General features: G+C 49.1%; 7 protein-coding genes across 7 annotated transcripts; 4 read left to right on the top strand and 3 right to left on the bottom strand.

The window, feature by feature from the left end:
* Positions 1 to 419: 419 nt before the first annotated feature.
* N7525_008288 (uncharacterized protein) lies at positions 420 to 1,814 on the bottom strand (the record flags this gene model as incomplete). Its single annotated transcript, XM_002568720.1, has 4 exons — positions 420 to 664; positions 724 to 1,312; positions 1,379 to 1,504; positions 1,569 to 1,814. 4 exons carry the CDS (start codon positions 1,812 to 1,814, stop codon positions 420 to 422), a joined length of 1,206 nt encoding a protein of 401 aa, XP_002568766.1.
* Positions 1,815 to 2,672: 858 nt separating this feature from the next.
* N7525_008289 (RidA family protein) lies at positions 2,673 to 3,164 on the top strand (the record flags this gene model as incomplete). Its single annotated transcript, XM_002568721.1, has 3 exons — positions 2,673 to 2,724; positions 2,800 to 2,873; positions 2,940 to 3,164. 3 exons carry the CDS (start codon positions 2,673 to 2,675, stop codon positions 3,162 to 3,164), a joined length of 351 nt encoding a protein of 116 aa, XP_002568767.1.
* A 529-nt stretch (positions 3,165 to 3,693) lies between these two features.
* Positions 3,694 to 4,494, bottom strand: N7525_008290 (HpcH/HpaI aldolase family protein; the record flags this gene model as incomplete). Its single annotated transcript, XM_002568722.1, has 1 exon — positions 3,694 to 4,494. One exon carries the CDS (start codon positions 4,492 to 4,494, stop codon positions 3,694 to 3,696), a length of 801 nt encoding a protein of 266 aa, XP_002568768.1.
* Positions 4,495 to 5,267: 773 nt separating this feature from the next.
* Positions 5,268 to 6,773, top strand: N7525_008291 (uncharacterized protein; the record flags this gene model as incomplete). Its single annotated transcript, XM_002568723.1, has 1 exon — positions 5,268 to 6,773. The coding sequence occupies one exon, from the start codon at positions 5,268 to 5,270 to the stop codon at positions 6,771 to 6,773; it is 1,506 nt and encodes a 501-aa protein (XP_002568769.1).
* A 202-nt stretch (positions 6,774 to 6,975) lies between these two features.
* N7525_008292 (uncharacterized protein) lies at positions 6,976 to 9,096 on the bottom strand (the record flags this gene model as incomplete). The annotated part of the gene is made up of 1 exon (XM_002568724.2): positions 6,976 to 9,096. The coding sequence occupies one exon, from the start codon at positions 9,094 to 9,096 to the stop codon at positions 6,976 to 6,978; it is 2,121 nt and encodes a 706-aa protein (XP_002568770.2).
* A 641-nt stretch (positions 9,097 to 9,737) lies between these two features.
* On the top strand, positions 9,738 to 12,772 carry N7525_008293 (DEAD/DEAH box helicase; the record flags this gene model as incomplete). The annotated part of the gene is made up of 4 exons (XM_061214356.1): positions 9,738 to 10,065; positions 10,140 to 10,327; positions 10,382 to 11,742; positions 11,800 to 12,772. The coding sequence occupies 4 exons, from the start codon at positions 9,738 to 9,740 to the stop codon at positions 12,770 to 12,772; spliced, it is 2,850 nt and encodes a 949-aa protein (XP_061068787.1).
* A 4,017-nt stretch (positions 12,773 to 16,789) lies between these two features.
* Positions 16,790 to 18,409, top strand: N7525_008294 (Zn(II)2Cys6 transcription factor domain-containing protein; the record flags this gene model as incomplete). The annotated part of the gene is made up of 3 exons (XM_002568726.1): positions 16,790 to 16,857; positions 16,907 to 16,912; positions 16,981 to 18,409. The coding sequence occupies 3 exons, from the start codon at positions 16,790 to 16,792 to the stop codon at positions 18,407 to 18,409; spliced, it is 1,503 nt and encodes a 500-aa protein (XP_002568772.1).
* Positions 18,410 to 18,857: the final 448 nt, after the last annotated feature.

Here is an 18,857-nt window from a genome sequence, read left to right on the forward strand (position 1 = left end):
GCAGCGGTTGGAGATTTTGTTTCAGAAATACTACTTTCGAAGACTGGGACAAATCACAAGGTGAGATGAGGCACAGATGCCATGTCCCTATAGGGATGTTGGGGGAGAAGCCGTGATAGTAATTGGTTGGTCCATTTAAACTTCTAATATAAAAATACTGCAGTGGCTAGGGATGCTTAGTATTTTATGATGTGATTTGGTGATATTGAGTGACCGGAGTCCACCGTCGCTATACGTCTGGGTGGTCACTTGCGCATTCAATACTACGTAAAATGTATGAATGTACCTAACGAGCTATCAAATTGAAACGCTACATACATCTGAATCTTGCGTACAATCTGTGCACATAAATCATCCGGAAAGGCTAGGGTAATTAAATCAAAGCAACAGAGCCTTCCAGTCATTACCTGCATCTTAGTTTAAACAGGCAGAACAACCTTGACGCCCATGTACTCGCGTTGGTGCATAATCTTGCCATCAATGATGACCTGGTCAGCACCGACTCTGTTGCGTTCTTGATCCGTAGGATCCGTAGCGGTAGCGATCTGTATTTCGCGCCATTGGCGGTTGGTAGGCACAAGCTTCCCTTGGGATGTGAGATTCTTGAACTCCTTGTAGACACCCTGTTCCTCAACGCAGCCCACTCTTTGAATAAGAGGAGAATCTACAAAAGATGACGTTAGCGTGGTCCTTGCCCATTTGCTTTGACCTCAATCTACTAACCTGTTGCAGGACCCATGCGCAAATCACCAACAGAACTGTTGAAGAGCACCAGCGAGAGACGCTCCTGCTGCAATTGATCGACAGGAGGCTTGTAAACACGGTGACGAGTAGCCTTAAAATGGCCGCCAGAAACAATCTCCAGGGTGTCACCGATGTTGATAACAAGCGCACCGGGTTTGTAGGGTACGTAGTACCACTTTTCATCCCGGCCCCAGATCTGGAGACACGAGATTGGGACGGAGAAGAGCAATGTTGTCAGACCAAAGTCGGTGTGACCGTGCATACGCAGGCCCTTGGATGCCTCTTCAGTCTTCTTCTGGACGGGACGGAAAAGTGCATGGCGGAAGTAGCCCTCGCCAGTTGGACAACCGTGTGACTGAACGTTGTCCCAGAGATAGTCGTCGGGTAACTCGAGGACACGGGAGAACAGAGTCAGCAGGCGGCGGTTGACGGACTTGGTCAGATAGTTGGCGAACTCTTCGATCTCATCCATAAAGGGGTGGAGGCATGTGGGCACACGGGTGATATCGTTCCAGTCCGGTCGGTACCAGTTGAACTGCTCAATACCGTCTTCGGGTCCACGCTCGCGCTAATCACAAAAATGGAGAGTAAGTACAGTGCCGGGTTTTCTCGATGCATGAAGAGACTCGCTTACCTTGAATCCGTAAGGGTGCTTGTAGCCTGACCAAACACCAGTTTCAGGATCGAACAGAAGACGCTTCTTGTCCTCTTCGCTAATATTTTGGTATAGATACTGTGCAAGAGAGAATTGGCGGTGGAGCTATTGTAATGGATACGTTGTTAGCGACGTTGGTCTTCGAAATTTCCCGAGAGCCAAGACTTACCTGTTCTAGGGAGACTCCGTAGTTTTCGAGGAAAAGAAATCCATCATCACGAATGGCAACTTTAACCTGCTGGACAAGTTTCTCGCCAACGGCAGGGTCATCCGAGTCCATCAAAGAAAGATCAATGGAACTAAGCTCGGCAAAGTTCTCCTTTTGCTGGGTAACTGGCGGGGGCACCCATGTTGGGACAAAGGGTTTGCCAGGCAGGTCAGCTGCAGGAGGATTGAAGGGAGCTGAACGTGGCATGGTGATATGGTATATGTGCAAAGAATGTTCAATGTTAGGATAGATGCTGAAGACAATACATGGAAGATTGAATCTGATCGAGTTCTATATTTTTATACCAATCTGATGATGAGACATAAAACCTTATCTGTGTATCCGATATCCGAGGAGCTAAGTCTGGCATGTTTCGTTCAGTTGGATTGAATGGGATGAGAGCAGGAGGGTTATCGACATCCACCAGTGCGCCAATTTTGGGTGTGATAATCGTCATGTTGGATGCTCCCTGTTGCATCTTCCCATTTCCCCCGATATTTCAGCTCATTGTTTGTTATCATAAACTGAAACTTGGGGGCTCCTCTGCCTTAGCGCGTCCATAGCCCTGGAGCCCTGGAGGTGTTTCCTAACTAGGTAAACCTTAAGCATAAACTATAAGGTTGGCGCTAGACCCAGGTTGGGAAAGGATTTACACCCCATTGCCAAGGGTCAGAGGCGCACCCAAACGCTGATTGCGGCCACATGGGTAATATTGATTACTAGGCGGAGATTTACGCACTGATAGATATTTCGAGGAACATGGCCGCAATTCTCTACCAGACCTAATGTGCTCCTCCCGTTTTTTCACTCCTCCCACTCCTCCCGCCATACTGGAAGAGGGATATCGAATCAGCTAGTACCAAGAAAAGACTGCTCCTCCGTGCGATAATGAGAATTGCTCCTCTTCTTGATTGGCAAGATGCCCCGGATAGAAAGGAACGAGGGGTGGCTCGAGGAATTTAAACAAGCTTATTGCCTAGTACTTCTGCATAAATACAAATTCCCTGAGACACTATTGAAACTGCACACAAGGACCTCCAATACCCTTCAGTATTATTAACTAAGATGTCCCGTCAACTCATCTCGAGCGAGAAGTTCCCTACCAAGCCTCATAACTGTGAGTATCTGCACGCAAAACACCTTGCATTCTGTTGAGAGGTAAATATGGAAAATTACTAAACAATCTATTTAGGCCCAGCTGTCAAAGTCCCTGGACTCGTCTTTTGCGCAGGCCAAACTGCCACGGGAGAGATTAAGCAGGCTACTGTAAGTTCAATTGCACAAGCAGTTATCGCCTAAGGCAATGGCTGACTCTTTGTTGCTTTTACATAGAGGATCGTTCTGCAGAACCTGAAGGAGGTCCTGGAGCTTTCCGGTTCTTCCCTTGAGCATGTCGTCAAGTACAATGTCTACCTCGCTGACATGAAGGATTTCGCCGCTATGAACGAAGCCTACATCGATTTCCTCCCACAGCCCATGCCATCGCGCTCGTGTCTTCAAGCGGTTGCCCCTGGAAATGGTACCGTCATTGAAATTGAGTGTATTGCACAAGCATGAACTGTTAAGTTATGATATCATGGAAATGGCTAGAATATAGACGACAATCGAAACTGTTTTTATATAAGATATCAAGCTTCCATATTAGGTGCCTAGATCCGGGTAACCAATATACTATGTGATTGTGAACTAGGATAAACTGGGATATAGTTAGTTACCATCTTAACCCAGCGCCAATATTCTATAGGAGTTAAATCTACCCCAAGTTATGTATTGTATGCCCACGTAAGCTTCTGTTCATTAGATAAACCAGGTGAACAGATAGGGCGATGATTTTCTTGAGCAATGCGTATTGTCATGTTTCCCCTCCATTTCGGCCAGCTCGTCTAAAGTAAGAGAATCTGCTTTGGGGGGATGAAAAGGACTAGTGTCTCTTACTTTCCCATATCCGAGCCAAGACATGGAGTTGGATCGGAGATTCTCCGAAATTGAGATTACATTTAATTGAGCACAAATGCATAGAACCCCTATTTGTCTATTTAAAATTTATATATAAAAGTCTATCATAAGATACCACGCAATCGTCCTCTCATGAACGAGCAATATCAAACTCTGCCATGTACCAGTTTTGAATGGCCTTGGTGTCACCAGTAATGGCGACGGTATCATACCGCTCCCGAGCCTCTTTAGCCGCCGTACCATTGTTGACCATACGACCTGCCCACTTCCCATGTTTACGCGCAGCAGCAATAATCTTGTCAACAGCAGAAATAAATTCAGGCTCATCGCCGCGAGCAGGTGTGTATCCAAGCAGAGACTGAGAAAGATCGTTGGGGCCAATGAAGACAAGGTCCACGCCTGGTACAGCGCAGATAGCATCGACGTTCTCGACTCCGGCACGGGTCTCTATTTGAATCATGGTGATGATGGTCTCGTTGGCGGACTTCATATACTCGGGAGTTGTGAGGCCGTGGCCGATTGCGGGGAAAGCCGAGCCCTGGCCTCGCACACCCTGGGGAGGGAACTTGGAAGAAGCGACGATTTGTTCTGCCTCTTCAGCATTGTTGATCTGGGGAACCATAATACCATGGGCACCGGTATCGAGGGCCCGCTTGAGGATATCGTGGGCAGGGCCACGGATGCGGATGACCGGGGAGACGCCGAGGGCGGAGATGGCAGCGACAGAGTTATGCATGGCATCGTCACCAATGTGACCGTGCTCGCAGTCAATAATGATACCGTCGACACCGGTCAATGCAACGATTTGGGCCTGGCGGACGGAGGGGATGGCCATGAAGGTCATGAGCGGAAACTCGCCGGCCTTGACCTTGTTGAGAAGCCTCAATCGAGAGTTATCAATTGAGGTTGTGAGAGCGGTAGGGTAGGCCATTGTAATGGTAGAGGTATTAGAAAATAGAAGCAATAATTTATAGTTGTTGGGGGCTTGAGAGTGAGATGGAGAGGACAGATGTCGATAAGAAGCCAGTTTAAATATTGTTATTGACTTACGTTTCATGAGACAGACCCCTCATTCTAGACTGAAGATGAATCAAGTTGAATAAAATGAGGAGCTTTAAGATGGTAAACATGGGCTCTTGCATGTAGTTAGGGCACGCTAGTGGGGTGGCTTATTGCCTAGATACAATTCGGATTAGCGGCCCTCCTGGCATTTTCGGATATCGTAGGGGCCGATTCCCATAAATGTGGGATTTGTCTCCATGGCCGCTAAAACGACATCGGGCCCGAGAGTGGAGCCCACCTGCACCTCCCCAGGCCTTCTTACCGACATGCGAGAGCTCCTCCCAAGCCTAGCTCAATGCACCCCGGATTTCAACCAAACTCTACATCCAGGCTAATTGGTTACAATTGGACAGATAACTGTTGAGGCGCCCCTTCGTACGCCTATCTTGAGGGCTATTCACTCGTCTCTCTTATCAACTACGAATGACTGAATCTCGACCAATCTCGACCAATCAATGCCTCGAAATTCTTTGAAAAGGAGGTCAAAGGCAGCGACTGGGTTGAGTTATATAGGGGGAGCTCAAGTATTATCTAGGAAGCACAGCCTGCAACCTGCAACACTCCCTGTGCAACATACTCCATCGTATATACTTGGTGTGGTCTTCGCAATCAGCAGAAGCACTACCTCCACCCTGAGCCCCCATGTCCTCCCCTATGGATAAGAAAGTGTCTGTCCTGAAGGAAGACAATGTCTCGTCGACAGAAGGACAAGTCGATGCCTACAACCGCTTGCCAGAATCCCTTCGCACACTCAGCGACGATGACTTGAACAATCTCGACAAGAAGATCGTCCGCAAGGTTGACTTGTTCGTCCTTCCAACCATTGGCATCCTGTATATTCTCAACTACATCGATCGCCAAAATTTGGCAGCCGCTAAACTTCAGGGCATCATGGAAGACTTAAACATGTCGAATGAACAATTCGCCACGGCTATTTCCATTCTCTTTGTCGGCTATCTACCCTTCCAAATTCCCAGCAACCTCATCATTACAAAGGTCTCCCGACCAGGCATATATATATGTGGTGCTGTGGTGCTCTGGGGCTGTATCTCGGCTTGTACAGCGGCGGTCACGACATATGGTCAACTCCTCGCTGTTCGAGCCATTCTCGGAGCTGCCGAAGCTGTTTTCTTCCCCGGAGCCATCTATTACCTCTCTGCCTGGTACACAAAGAGGGAGCTAGGGAAGCGTATTGCCGGGCTATATATCGCCCAGCAAGTCGGTAATGCTTTCGGCGGGCTTTTCGCCGCAGCTATCCTACAACTTGATGGGCATCACGGCATCCGCGGCTGGCAGTGGCTGTTTATCATTGAGGGCAGTGCCACTGTCGGAATTGGCATCATATGCGCCTGCATCATGCCAGAATTCCCCCACAACAGCCGCATCCTCTCCCAGCTTGAACGCGACTGCGCCGTGTGGCGTATCGAGTCTGAAGCTGGTGCTGCAGAGGGCACAGAGGACGAGAGCGCATTGAAAGGGTTTTCCAAAGCCCTTTCAGACCCAAAGCTCGTGCTGCTCATCCTTTGCAACATGCTATCCCAAACTCAGGGCTCCATCGCCAATTACTTTCCCACCCTCGTGGGTTCGCTCAACTTCTCCCGCACCCTCAGCTTGCTTCTCACGGCACCTCCCTATGTCCTTGCCGGCATCGTCTACTACGGTCTCATGTTCTACTCCGACCGAAAGAATACCGTCTACCCAATCATCCTCCTTTGTATCGCTATCTCGATCCCGATGTACATCATTCCCATTGCGAGTACAAACGTTGGTGCCCGCTACTTTTCCATGATGATTCTACCCTTCGCCTCCGTGGGTCCTCAGCTTCTCCTCTACAAGACCATCAACCTGCACCTTGCACGACCCATCTCGAAGCGAGCGGCCGCTTCGGCATTGGTTAACGCAATCGGTGGTACATCCAACATCTGGACCTCTTACCTATACTTCGGAGAGCCCCATTTCTATGCTGCATTTGGCACGCTTATGGGTGCTGCTATTCTCTTTGGATTCATCATTACTGTATACCGATGGCTCGTCCTGCGCGAGAACAGACGTCTGGACTCGGGCGACCCCTTGGAAATAGCCAAGGTGATCAAGGGTGGTGTCACAGAGGAAATGGTACAGCTCAACTGGCGCTACGAGATGTACTGACTACGTTGTTTTGTATTATATTACTCTTCTATTGCTGGAATCCATATGAGTTCGTGCCACATGAATGGTATATTCTAGCTTATGTAGTAAATGAATATAACAATGGAGCATAACTAGTTGAAAATGACTGGACCTCTCCAAACCTGCAAAATAAAATAACACAAACACATATTGATGAATTTCTAAGAGGATAGGAAGTGGTTCATTTGTTTAACTCATCCAAGCATGACAAGATGAGTTTCCCAAGCTGCCATTTCTGCCTTCGCTGAAATACCTTTCTCGCCCACATCAGGGCTCCCTCCATATTAGCATCATGGACGCCCACTGTGTTCATTGCGCCAGGCACACCAACATGCATTAGCTGCCAGGCAATCAAAAAAGCTTTATACGCATACAAAGTAACCCATGGGGCTTCGAAGTCCAGTACGAGCGTCTCATTGAGATATCGTAGGAACCAGTTGACATGTGGCTGTATATCTTTTGCCGTGTTGATATCACACAGGAACTGCGACGGTCCTAGGTATGTTGAATGACTGAGAACGGCATCTATACTTCCTTCCACAATCCCGCCGGTATGAGATGGTGACCACATCTGCAGCTCGATCATGGCAGTCTCCCAAGTCGCAGCACATGAAGTCGCATGATTTGTTTGCGCTGTGCGGTGGTTGCTAGGGCAGATGAACGGGTTAAGTGCGATGAGGGATGCTCTTAATGCGCCGAATCGTTCCATACTGAGCATTCCCGTCATGGTAGACCATCCTGAGATTTCCCGGGCACTAGAGATCAGAAATTGTGCAATGTTAACTGCGCCGTATGGATCAAATGCTGGAAGGGATACGATGTCCTCATCAGAGGAGAGGAAGCGCCGAACAGCATCGGTGTATGTGACCGCGGGGCCGGTATTTCTTGCAACAAGTTGTCGATGGGCCCATTCGGCAGCAGAGGACGATAACCATTGGTCTTCTGGACAGGGCATATCATGCTTAATTTCAAGGTGTGAGATTGAGCGAGGAATGGAGAGGAATTGGTACCAGAGCGCGTCGATCTGATGCACTGCAAAAAGGGTCCGTTTGTGCGACTCAGCCTTGACGAATTCCCGCCATAATGACTCCAAATCTGCGGTCGCGCCAGATTCAACAGTCATCGGTTGTGTCATTCGGCCAGCGCGAGCCAGAGAGATCATGTGCGAATGCATCTTGAGACCGCATGCTGAATTATCGCCACAAAGGTACATCATGGCACATATTTGAAGGAGCAAGTATGATTGGACCAGAGTGGTGATCATTGTTGAAGCATCGGACATCTCTTCTTCAAAAGCAAGGAGAGCTCGAGCCTTATGAAAACAACGTATAGAAAAGCTTTGGCCTGAGCCTTCTTGGTCCCCACATTCTGGGTCCTCACCATATTGATAGGCTAGGCAAAGCATACTGAGCACCAAATGAGGAGCAGTTTGTGTTGCATCAAAAGTCGAAGGATGGAGAAAGGGGAGGAAGTGAGAGACTGAGGCGAAAAATATATTGCAGCCTCGTGAGATTTGTAAGGCAGTCGGGGCCCAATCGTCTTGGAGTTGGGGGATGTCATTTGGCGACAACCTATCCAAAATGGGATGACAGAAATTGTAGTCGGCTAGACTTGTATCAACCGGCTCGGCTTGTGGGGCGAGGATCGGATGTATTTGGTTGTCAAGGTGGCTGGTGTGCCTCAGAGAGGATGCCCCTAATAGGAAGTTCCGCTCTAGATCTGTAGCGTCCTGGACAATCTGATTGATGAGAACAGAATCGCTGGTTGTCAATTGCCGTTGTAACGAGTCCTTTGTCGGTTGTGTATCGGCTATCCCAGTCCTTGGCGTAGCAATATTTGGAATTTCCGGGGGATGGGCACGGTCAAACTGCTGCTGCTGTTGCAGCTGATACTGCACCACTGGGCGCCAGACCGCATCACTGCTGAAGCTCCTCTCATTTCCTGGACTTAAACGCAGGGTTCCGGGAGAAGGAAAACCACCAGGACTTCCTACAGGTGAGACTACTGACGGCGATGCAGAAGAATGCAGCCTATCTTGTCTGGGTGCTGTTTGGCGTCGTGTCCTCTTGGTACTTCGGTGCTGCTCGTGCTCTGGGTGTTTCCTCTTCATGTGACGATTGCGCAAGTCGGGACGGGAGAAGGTAGCGTGGCAAAAATCGCAGGGGAGCGACGCTTCATCCTGAGAGCGGGAATGTAGCGTTGAATGTCGTTTGAGGTTCTCATGTCGAGTAAATCGACTCTGGCAGACGAGACATTGGAATGGCTGATAGGACGGCATCGCCCTGGCCTGCGTAACTGACATGATTTGTAACGAAAGACGTAGGGAAAGGTGACTGTCAATGCATCAGTGGGAACAACCTTCGGACGGATAAAATCCGGGGAACGGGCATACCCCACGCAAATCTCGGGATTGCTCCGCACAAGAGCTTATATCCAGACCGGCAACAAGTGTATGTATGAGATGGTATATTGCGAGACCTTGGAATATCCATGAATATTTTGGATAAATCCTTGAGTTCCGTGATCAGCTCGTTATCGTGCTAGTTATATCGACACTAACCTTGGGAGGGTACCCCGTGGGGCTCTCGCCGTGTACTCCGCACTGAGCGTCCATTTAGCGGCCCGCGAGTTATCAGCTTATCTTCCGCGTGTCTTGTGCCACGTGACTAGCGGGCTTCTTATCGGTCACGTGTAGCCGTGGCTTGACGCGTCGGGCGCTAAGCCTAATTGGCGATTATATGGCGTAATGTGACAGCCCTGAAGTAACAATTTGTTATCTGTTCATTGTCGTCCTTTGCTACTGAAACTTGTAAATTGAGGTGATACTGTTGAGGAACAGCCTAGGGACCCAGGTACATTATCACTTCGCCATCAGTCCACAATACCCCTATCTGCATCATTGCCGAAGCTTGCACCAACTACGTTGGATGAAGCTGGAGAAACATGGCAGGAAAACGCAAGTCTGATGTCGCTTCCACCGGAGATGACTTGTACGCGCGGTCTGGGCCTGTGCCAAAATCCAGTCGCACAGATTCGACTTTGAACACCGAAAAGGCCAGGTCAGGCCAAAGATTCGGCGAGTCTGTCGACTACATTCCCCTGGACCAGGATACTAGCCCAGGCCAGAGATTTGGCGAGGCCGTCGACTTCATTCCACTGAATCAGTTGTCGCAAGTATTTGGCGCCGACGAAGAGGATGAAGAAGCGCTCAATGTGGTTCAAGGATCTCAGGAAGTGGATGAAACCTCTCTAACAAGCTCCATCCTCTATGGTATGCCCCCTTTTTAATAATGTCGGTTCGTACCGACGTATTCTCTAGAAATTATGCTAAATAAAACCAAATAGGTATTGTTTCTACAAATATCGTAGGTGTACGCTTTTACAGGGGCCGAGCTAACCCAGGAGAACGGGTCATCATTAATCGGGATGCCCATAATAAATATGATAGCAATGCTATTAGAGTTGATAATGTTATGGGCGCCCAAATCGGCCACATTCCGCGACAAATGGCAGCCAAGCTGGCGTCATACATCGTAAGATTCCCCGATCATATTGCTCCGAGACATTGCTGACGCTGGTTATCAAAGGACGCTCGCGATCTCATTATTGAAGGCACATTGACTGGCGTGATTGGCGCTTATGTGTGTCCGGTTGATTTGAAGCTGTTTGGTACGCGCGATCCTACCAAACGATCCAATCTGAAGCAACGAATGCAGAATGACAGGCTTCCTGTTCGCCAACTGAACGAGTTGGAACGTGAGGAGCGCAAGGCAGAGAAAGCAGCTGAGAAACAGCAGAAGGAGGTCGCAAAGAAAGCTCGCGCCATAGCTCTTGGCAAAGCTGCGTCACAATGGCAAGCCAACCAGAACTCAGAGTATGCGAACCTCTCGACCCCAACGGGACTTGGTGGCGAGCAAAATGAGAGCTTGGAGGAACTCCTGAGCCAGAGCTCCACCTTCAATCCCCGAGATATTGGCCAGGTTGTGGAAACGTTCGGACAGAAAGAGTCTGACATGGTCAATATGCCAATGGTCGATACTCCAGCGGGCCTTTCCACCCAGTTGCTTCCGTATCAGCGCCAAGGACTAGCTTGGATGATCAAGCAAGAATCGCCAAGCCTTCCTGAAAGGGGCTCCGGTGATATCGTGCAGTTGTGGAAACGGGAAAACAACGAATTCCTCAATGTCGCGACAAATTATGCCACGGCAACGGAGCCAGCCCTTGCCAGCGGTGGCATTCTCGCTGATGACATGGGCTTGGGCAAGACAATCCAAGTCATCTCTTTGATTCTTGCAAATGCGAAGCCTCTCAATGCAGGCTCCTCTAAGACCACTTTGATCATTGCCCCTGTCGGTGTCATGAGCAACTGGAGAAATCAGATCCAGGACCATGCCCACAAGGAGACCGCCCCGAGTGTGTTGATCTATCACGGCTCTGGGAAGAAGGAAGCTGCGAACTTGGCCAAGTATGACGTTGTGATCACTAGCTATGGAGCCCTGGCCCTGGATTTCAATCCCAATGCCAATAAGGCGCCTGTTAAGGGCATCTTTTCGCTGCACTGGCGTCGTGTCGTACTCGACGAAGGCCATATCATCCGCAATCCCAGTTCCAAGGCTTCCCTCGCAGCTTGTGGTTTGCGTGCCGACTCCCGCTGGACTCTGACCGGAACCCCCATTATCAACACTCTGAAGGACTTGTATGCGCAAGTTCGTTTCCTGAAGCTTTCCGGCGGCTTGGAAGATCTGGGGATCTTCAACAGTGTCTTGATTCGACCCTTGACTTCAGGAGAGCCCGAGGCTCGACTCCTTCTTGAGGCTCTCATGGGGACCATCTGCTTGCGACGTAGGAAGGATATGGGCTTCATCAATTTGAAGCTACCGGAGATGACATCTCGTGTCATTCGAATCAAGTTCAACGCCCATGAAAGGGAGAAGTACAGTGCTTTCCAGTATGTATCGATTGATCACCCACACAGTGGAAACACGTTTGCTAATAACAATCATAGGACTGAAGCCCAAGGTGCTCTTCTCGACTTCAAGGACAAAGATGGCAAGACTAAGTACTCTCACCTCCTCGAGGTTCTTCTCCGTCTTCGTCAAGTCTGCAATCACTGGGCGCTCTGCAAGAATCGCATTGACAAACTCATGGGCGTGCTGGAGGAACACAAGGTCGTACCTCTGACACCTGAGAACGTGCGTGCTCTCCAAGAGATGCTGCAGCTCCAGATAGAAAGCCAAGAAATGTGTGCCATCTGCCTCGACAACCTTGACCAACCCGTCATAACCGCCTGTGCCCACTCCTATTGCCGGGGCTGCATCGAGCAGGTTATCGAACGCCAGCACAAGTGTCCGCTCTGCCGCGCAGACATCAACGAAACAAGCACCCTTGTCTCCCCAGCTGTGGAATTGAGTGAAGACACCGACACCATTGAGGCTGACCACCCCAACAGTCCAAGCAGCAAGATCGAGACCCTGGTCAAGATCCTGACTGCTCAGGGCCAAGCACCAGGCACCAAGACCGTCGTTTTCAGCCAATGGACCTCATTTCTGGATCTCATTGAGCCACACCTTCAGCAGCGTGGGGTCAAGTTTGCCCGCGTAGATGGCAAGATGCAGTCTGTGAAACGCGACAACTCCATCAACTCATTCTCCAGCGACACTCAGTGTACCATTCTCCTTGCAAGCCTGAGCGTATGCAGTGTTGGTCTCAATCTTGTTGCAGCGAACCAGGTTATCCTGTGCGACAGCTGGTGGGCGCCTGCTATCGAGGATCAGGCTGTCGACCGGGTGTATCGGCTTGGGCAGAAGCGGGAGACGACGGTCTGGAGACTGGTTATGGAGGATAGTATCGAGGAGCGGGTGTTGGCGATTCAAGAGCGTAAGAGGAGGCTTATGCTTGCTGCTTTCCGGGAGACAGCGAAGAAGAAAGCTGAGGATAGAGGTACTCGTGTTGCCGATCTTGAGGCTCTTTTGCAATAGAGGTCCGGTGGGGTACTAGAGGTCAGATGGCGGCTGCATCTCTTTGATACCTAGTTAGTCGTTGACATAAGTGACAACAATGAAAGTCGAACAAGCAGGAACCTTGAAGAAACAAAGTATCATTAGAAAGAAGTCCTTCAGGCAGCAAAGAGCTCCGTGGAAAGGCTCCAAACGTTGTTTTAAGGAGAGCAGAGAGCAGAACCCCCAGAAAAAGTATAGTCTGTATCCGTAGAGGTGAAGTTATACGCCAAGGTTGTTTACAGAGTGCAAGTCAAACTACCAGTGCGGCTATAGAAGGAAGCATTTACAAAAGCATATTGAAGCGTAATATCAAGTTATATTTCAGTACTAGCTAAGAACTTGCTTGGTTTCACCATAAAGGCTACTTATCCTGAACACCGCGTAAAGGTGCAAGTCTTGTCCAGGTGTTGCACACAGGACCCGTGCAACTGGGTAGGATCAGGGGAGGGGGAAGGGAAAGGGGAGGGGAGGGGGAAGGTACCTAGGTAAGTAACGAACACACAAATAGACAATAAATAAAGAGAGAAGAGACGTACCTAAGTGACACTTCAGATCGATCTCCTGATATTAGTCAATGGAGAGCCTAGAAAAGTACGGTGTGTTTCCGCCAGAGGTGAAGCCCAGGGCCCGATCTAGGTACTCAGAGATTCATAAGGGTTCCCAAGAGCTCCGTTAGGTTCTTAGAGAATCTTAAGTCTCCCTGAGAGGTTATTTCAGACACACGCTCCACGTACTTCGTGTCACACAGCCTTAACTAGACCCTAGCAAAGATCTATCAGTGCCCTCAGGGTATCCTTCACTGGACAACAGAAACGATATGTCGGAGATATGATTCTGGAGCTGAAGTGGACCGTCACCTGCCGAGAGACAGGGGGCGCCGGGGGGCGTGAGGACAGATGGAAGAGAGAAAAAAAAAGAAAAAGGAGGGATGGACGGTAGAAAAAAAAAAGGAGTGATGGCACTTCAGATCGATCTCCTGATATTGGTCAATGGAGAGCCTAGAAAAGTACGGTGTGTTTCCGCCAGAGGTGAAGCCCAGGGCCTAATATAGTTACTCAGAGATTCCTAAGGGTTTCCCAAGAGCTCCGTTAGGTTCTTAGAGAATCTTAGGTTTCCATGAGAGGTTATAGTAGACACACGCTCCACGTACTTCGTGTCACACAGCCTTAACTAGACCCTAGCAAAGATGCATCAGTGCCCTCAGGGTATCCTTCACTGGACAACAGAAACGATTCTGGAGCGGGAGGAGGGGGGGTGGTAGGGGTGGAAGGGGAAAAAAAGAAGAGATGTGGAGAAAGAAAGAAAGAAAGAAGAAGAGAAAATCTGGGGGGGAGGGGGTATTTATACTTTTCCAGTGGCTGAAGGACAGGAAGGAACTGGGGGTGGGGGACGGGTCTTGACAAAAAGGGAAGGCACCACCCACGTACGTGATTAATTTCGATACGTACATGTAGGTACATAGGTACATACATGGTACATAGGTAGGTAGGTAGACCAGATCAACTCAGTTACCTCATTGGATATGTCAAATTTGGAAACTTACTACTAATGGTAGTTAATACATGTACAAATGTTGTAGACGACTATGCCTATTTCCTAATAAGTCATTCAGTATGGCTCCCTGTCTCTCAAGTAGATCTCCGCTTTCTGAATCTTGTAAAGTAGCCAGTGATTTTCACCCATCCATTCCCTCCAGTGGGTAGAGGCTCTCCTATCGTGTTTGGCTCAGATCCAAACACGCTGTCTTCTCAATCATGTCTGCCACCTTTATATGAAACCAGGCTTTTGTGATACTAACAATAATCTTGGAAAGTCGTATTAGAAGCTAAAGGAATACCATTGGATATGCCACCCTGGTTTCAATTAAGCAGCCCCCAGGAATTTCTATAGGGTCTCCGGCCTCTTTCAACTGTTCTTGTCTCCTGTTATTGGTGTCTCTTCGTTGATATTTCTTTGTTGCTATTTCTTTGTTATCTCTTTGTTGACGTGCTTCATTTTCATACTAGAGAGTGTGTGTATGTATGTAGACCACCTTCAAAATTGGAGATGCATGCATTTGTATGGGGGGAAAGGCTTCATTTCCATACGGGGTTACAATACACTGTAAATTGATGCCTCAAAGCGGTCTAAAATCCAGGCTAAACTCAGGCATTCACGCATCAATCCCGGATTTTGAACCCTGAGCGCTATACACCTTCGTAGCCTTCAAAACATTGGTTGCCTATCGGCCCCCATTTATTACATATGATGCAAACACGCGCTCATCACCTCACTTCCTTCACCCCCCCCCATCGCTTGCCTCCTCACCTGCCCTTATTATTCTTCTTCTTCTCATAGTCATCAACAATGACGTCTCCGAGATCCTGGTTCGACCGGGGACCTTCACGGGGGCACTACGATCCTGGTAGCATCATTACCACCGATGATGGAACCCAACGGGAAGTCTTCGAACGCCTCAAGCAAGACGAAGTCCAGAGGGTGGCGCAGTCACGCATCTCACCCAGCCATGCTACCCTAAAACTTCGCTGTGTGAAGGCTAACGCTAACCCGAGTGAGAGAAGAACAGGCGAAGCGTTTTTACGGGTATATCTATAGATTCCCTATGTTAGTTCGGAGTTCGAGGATTCTGACGCTCGCGCCGCGCAAGCCGATCACACCTTTCAGCCTGAGGAGCTCGACGTATATACCATTCTTATGAACCATCTAACGGTTTCGAAATTCACACCGAAGCTGCTAGGGTCTAACGTGTCTAAGCAGGGCCGCTTAAGCTTTGTTCCTGGTGGGTTTCTTATTGTCGTTGTATAGGAAATAATCCAGGGACTTCCCCTCGGCGATCTAAGTGGAAAGGCGACTGTATATTGGGGTTTGCCTAAGCGTGAGCGTGCTAAAGTACGTCAACACTTTGAAAGAACTTTTAAGTAAGTTAACCAATCTTAGTTGATCGTGGGTATTTATTGATTTATATCTCTAGGGAAATCTCCTCTACTATTGGTATCTGGCCCTCGCCTCCTTCTCCTCACAATCTAGTGTGGAATGACACTACCGAGACTTTGTAGGTTTATCTTGGCGAATCCCCTATTGTTGGCAGTGGTCGATCATCTAACCCGCCGTTTGAAGATTCTGGGTTGAATTCCGTACCTTCAGTCGGAAAAAGAACAAGCGCTGGCATGAGGGTTGGCTGCCTACGTGGGACCTCGTTAAGACCCCGAATAATCGATGGGCACATATTGACTGGGATGGGGATACTACAGGCTGGGAATACTAGCTATCATGCTTGTATCTCGGTGGCGGAACAATTAATTTGTTCTAGGTGGAAATAAGCCCTTCATGGGAGTGAACACAAAGCTCTGCACATCCGCGTTGACGGTGATAGCAGATAATAACAGTTAACTACATATGTAAGAAGCAAATGCAATTTCAGAAATTGACCTGCCTCACACTAGAAACCTCGAATCTGCCTATTACTCCGTGAAAACGCTTCCTCCTCGTTCTTCGCGGTAAAGGCGTCAATTAATTGTCCACGGCATGGTTTGGGCTTGGAAACCAGCCCCCACGGAGCGATTGAATGGGAAGTCTCTCAAAGCCAACTGTCCCATATTTATGTATGCGGCATTGACAATAGAGATCTGGTGTCGCCAAGAGTTGCTTCCAACGAGCTCGTTCCTCGCGTCGCTGCGGCACATCCCGGGCCAATGAGAAGCGTGGCATCACCCCCAGAGCTAAGAATGCGGGGACTGAGGCTGGGTCGGACTCCTCGTCTCGAGATAGAATGCTCTGAAGATCACCGGAAAAGCAAATTATGGTCACTTGGACCATTTTGGAGTCAATCTTTAAAGGAACCATCCATAGATCACTGCAGGTGGGCAGTTTCGCCGTTCCTTAGTCAGCCTGCTGGCGCGCCCAGGTCTCGCCACACCGAGACGTTGCTCGCTGCGTTGATCACTCCCGAGTTTCCCCTACCCGCACGAAACCCATCTGGACTCCGAGCAACTCGAAATGCCCACTGCTCGCTCAGCCGCCGTGAGACCTGGTCGCAAGGCCCGAAGCGGCTGCTTCACCTGCAAGTACGCTATCCTGAATTAATCCTTTTGGCCTACCACTGACAGTGTTTAGGTCCCGGTACGTGTAGTGCGTGTACACATCGAATCGAACAACAAGAGGTCCGCAAACTAACAATTTATTCTTAGGCACGTCAAGTGTGATGAACAGAAACCCTCCTGTCTGCGCTGCGTAGCCACTCAAAGGATCTGCGAGGGCTACCCGGCCCCAGTTAGCTGCAACCTGTCCCCTGATTGCCTGAGCGATGAAGAGCGCCGAGCCTTTTCGTATTTTCGCAGCCGAACTGCCCATCGGATTTTTGGCCATCGGGATGCCAGCAATTGGATTTCCATCCTTCTTCAGCTCGGCCATAGTGAAGCACCGGTCAAGCATGCCCTGACAGCGTTAGCTTCCTTCCATGAAAGTCAAGAACCAGTCGATGTCTGTGTCTCAATCCGCCGATCAGAAAAGCAGGCCCAGATCATGGCCCAGATGCTGGCTCTGAAACATTATACGGCCGCAATCAGATCTATTCAGACCGAGTCTCCCAACATGTCATCACGACCGGATATCACCATGACCCTCTGTCTCCTTTTCATCTGCTTCGAACAATTTCGAAGCGGTGATGCTGCATGTTTGCTCCATCTCACAGCCGGTTTAAGACTGCTCTATTGGTGGAGGTATCGCACCAACGCCTACAATAAACTGCAAGAGTATTCTCGCCCCACCGTTGACTTTATCAACAACCAAATAACACCGACATTCCAACGCTTACGGGTGCAATTCTCTATATGTATGGATTCTCGCCACACATTAATTAACCTTGGCGTTCCGCTATGTCTACCATCTCCCAAAATCCCTTCATTATATCCTTCCCTCGATTCCGCGCGGAACGATTTTGATCGAGAGATGAATTACGTCTTTTCCTACCTCGAGCGGGATCAGCAGACCTCAGATGGCCAATTACCATCGCAACCTCCTATCACCGTTTTACGTCAGTGGAAAGCAGCTTTAGACGCCTCCGACTTCTCGGCTGAGTCCCCGATCTTACGAGAATGCACACGAAAATTGCTAGATCTATACTTCTATACCTGTTCTATTATTGCCGAGACTTATAATTCGGAATTTGAGGGTATTTTCGATCATTATACCGACCGTTTCAAAAGCATTGTCGACCTCGCCGAGAGCGTGACCGAGATGTGGAAGAGAGAATCGCAGGCATTTAGCCTGCTTTTTAGCTTCGATCTTGGAATCACACCGCCAATGTTCCACGCGGCCTCTCGCTGCCGCCATCCCCTTATCCGTAGGAAGGCTGTTTCCTTGATGCTCCAGTCTCCATTCTACCACGGTGCTTGGCAGGACCGATATTCGGGGCTCTGTGCGCAGCGAATGATCGAGATCGAAGAGCAAAATGTCGGAATCATTGTAGATCACATCAATGTAACTGAGAACCAACGGATACGGAAGGTTTCCGCGGACCTTCAAGAGGAAGGATCCCAAATCATGATGCGATTCATTCGATGGCCGTTCGCGCCAGATTCTCCGGTATGCACCACTTTTGTGCCGTTGACATCTTGATGCCTGTCTGCCACCAGTGCAGGCCACCGTTGTGACAGCGGTTGCGTGGCGGATTATGAATAATAGGCGGGGGATGTATAGTGTGGAAAACAGGATTGGACATGCTCAAGACGGATTATAACGATAGTATCAATATTGAATCAACATTGGATCGGAATTTACCATATTGTGCTAGGAACTTGATGCTAGGAACTTGGTCCATAGGTTTGTTCTTGATTCAAATTAGTCAAATAGCACGACAATGCTAGCTGTTGGTATGATCGGAGGTAAGATGAATGCTGTACTTCGGCGAATGTATCTTAATTGGCGTGAGACATCCTTGGCGATGATGGGATCGCATGATAACAGAAAGTGACCCACGTCCGTAGATCAGCGGTGAGCATGGGGCGCAATAGGAGGGCCCAATCCGGGAGGTCATGATAGGCTCGACATTATGCATTCCGCATCA

Source organism: Penicillium rubens, assembly GCF_028828025.1.
Source record: "Penicillium rubens strain IBT 27055 chromosome Unknown utg000003l_segment0_segment0, whole genome shotgun sequence".
Lineage (NCBI taxonomy): Eukaryota > Fungi > Ascomycota > Eurotiomycetes > Eurotiales > Aspergillaceae > Penicillium > Penicillium rubens.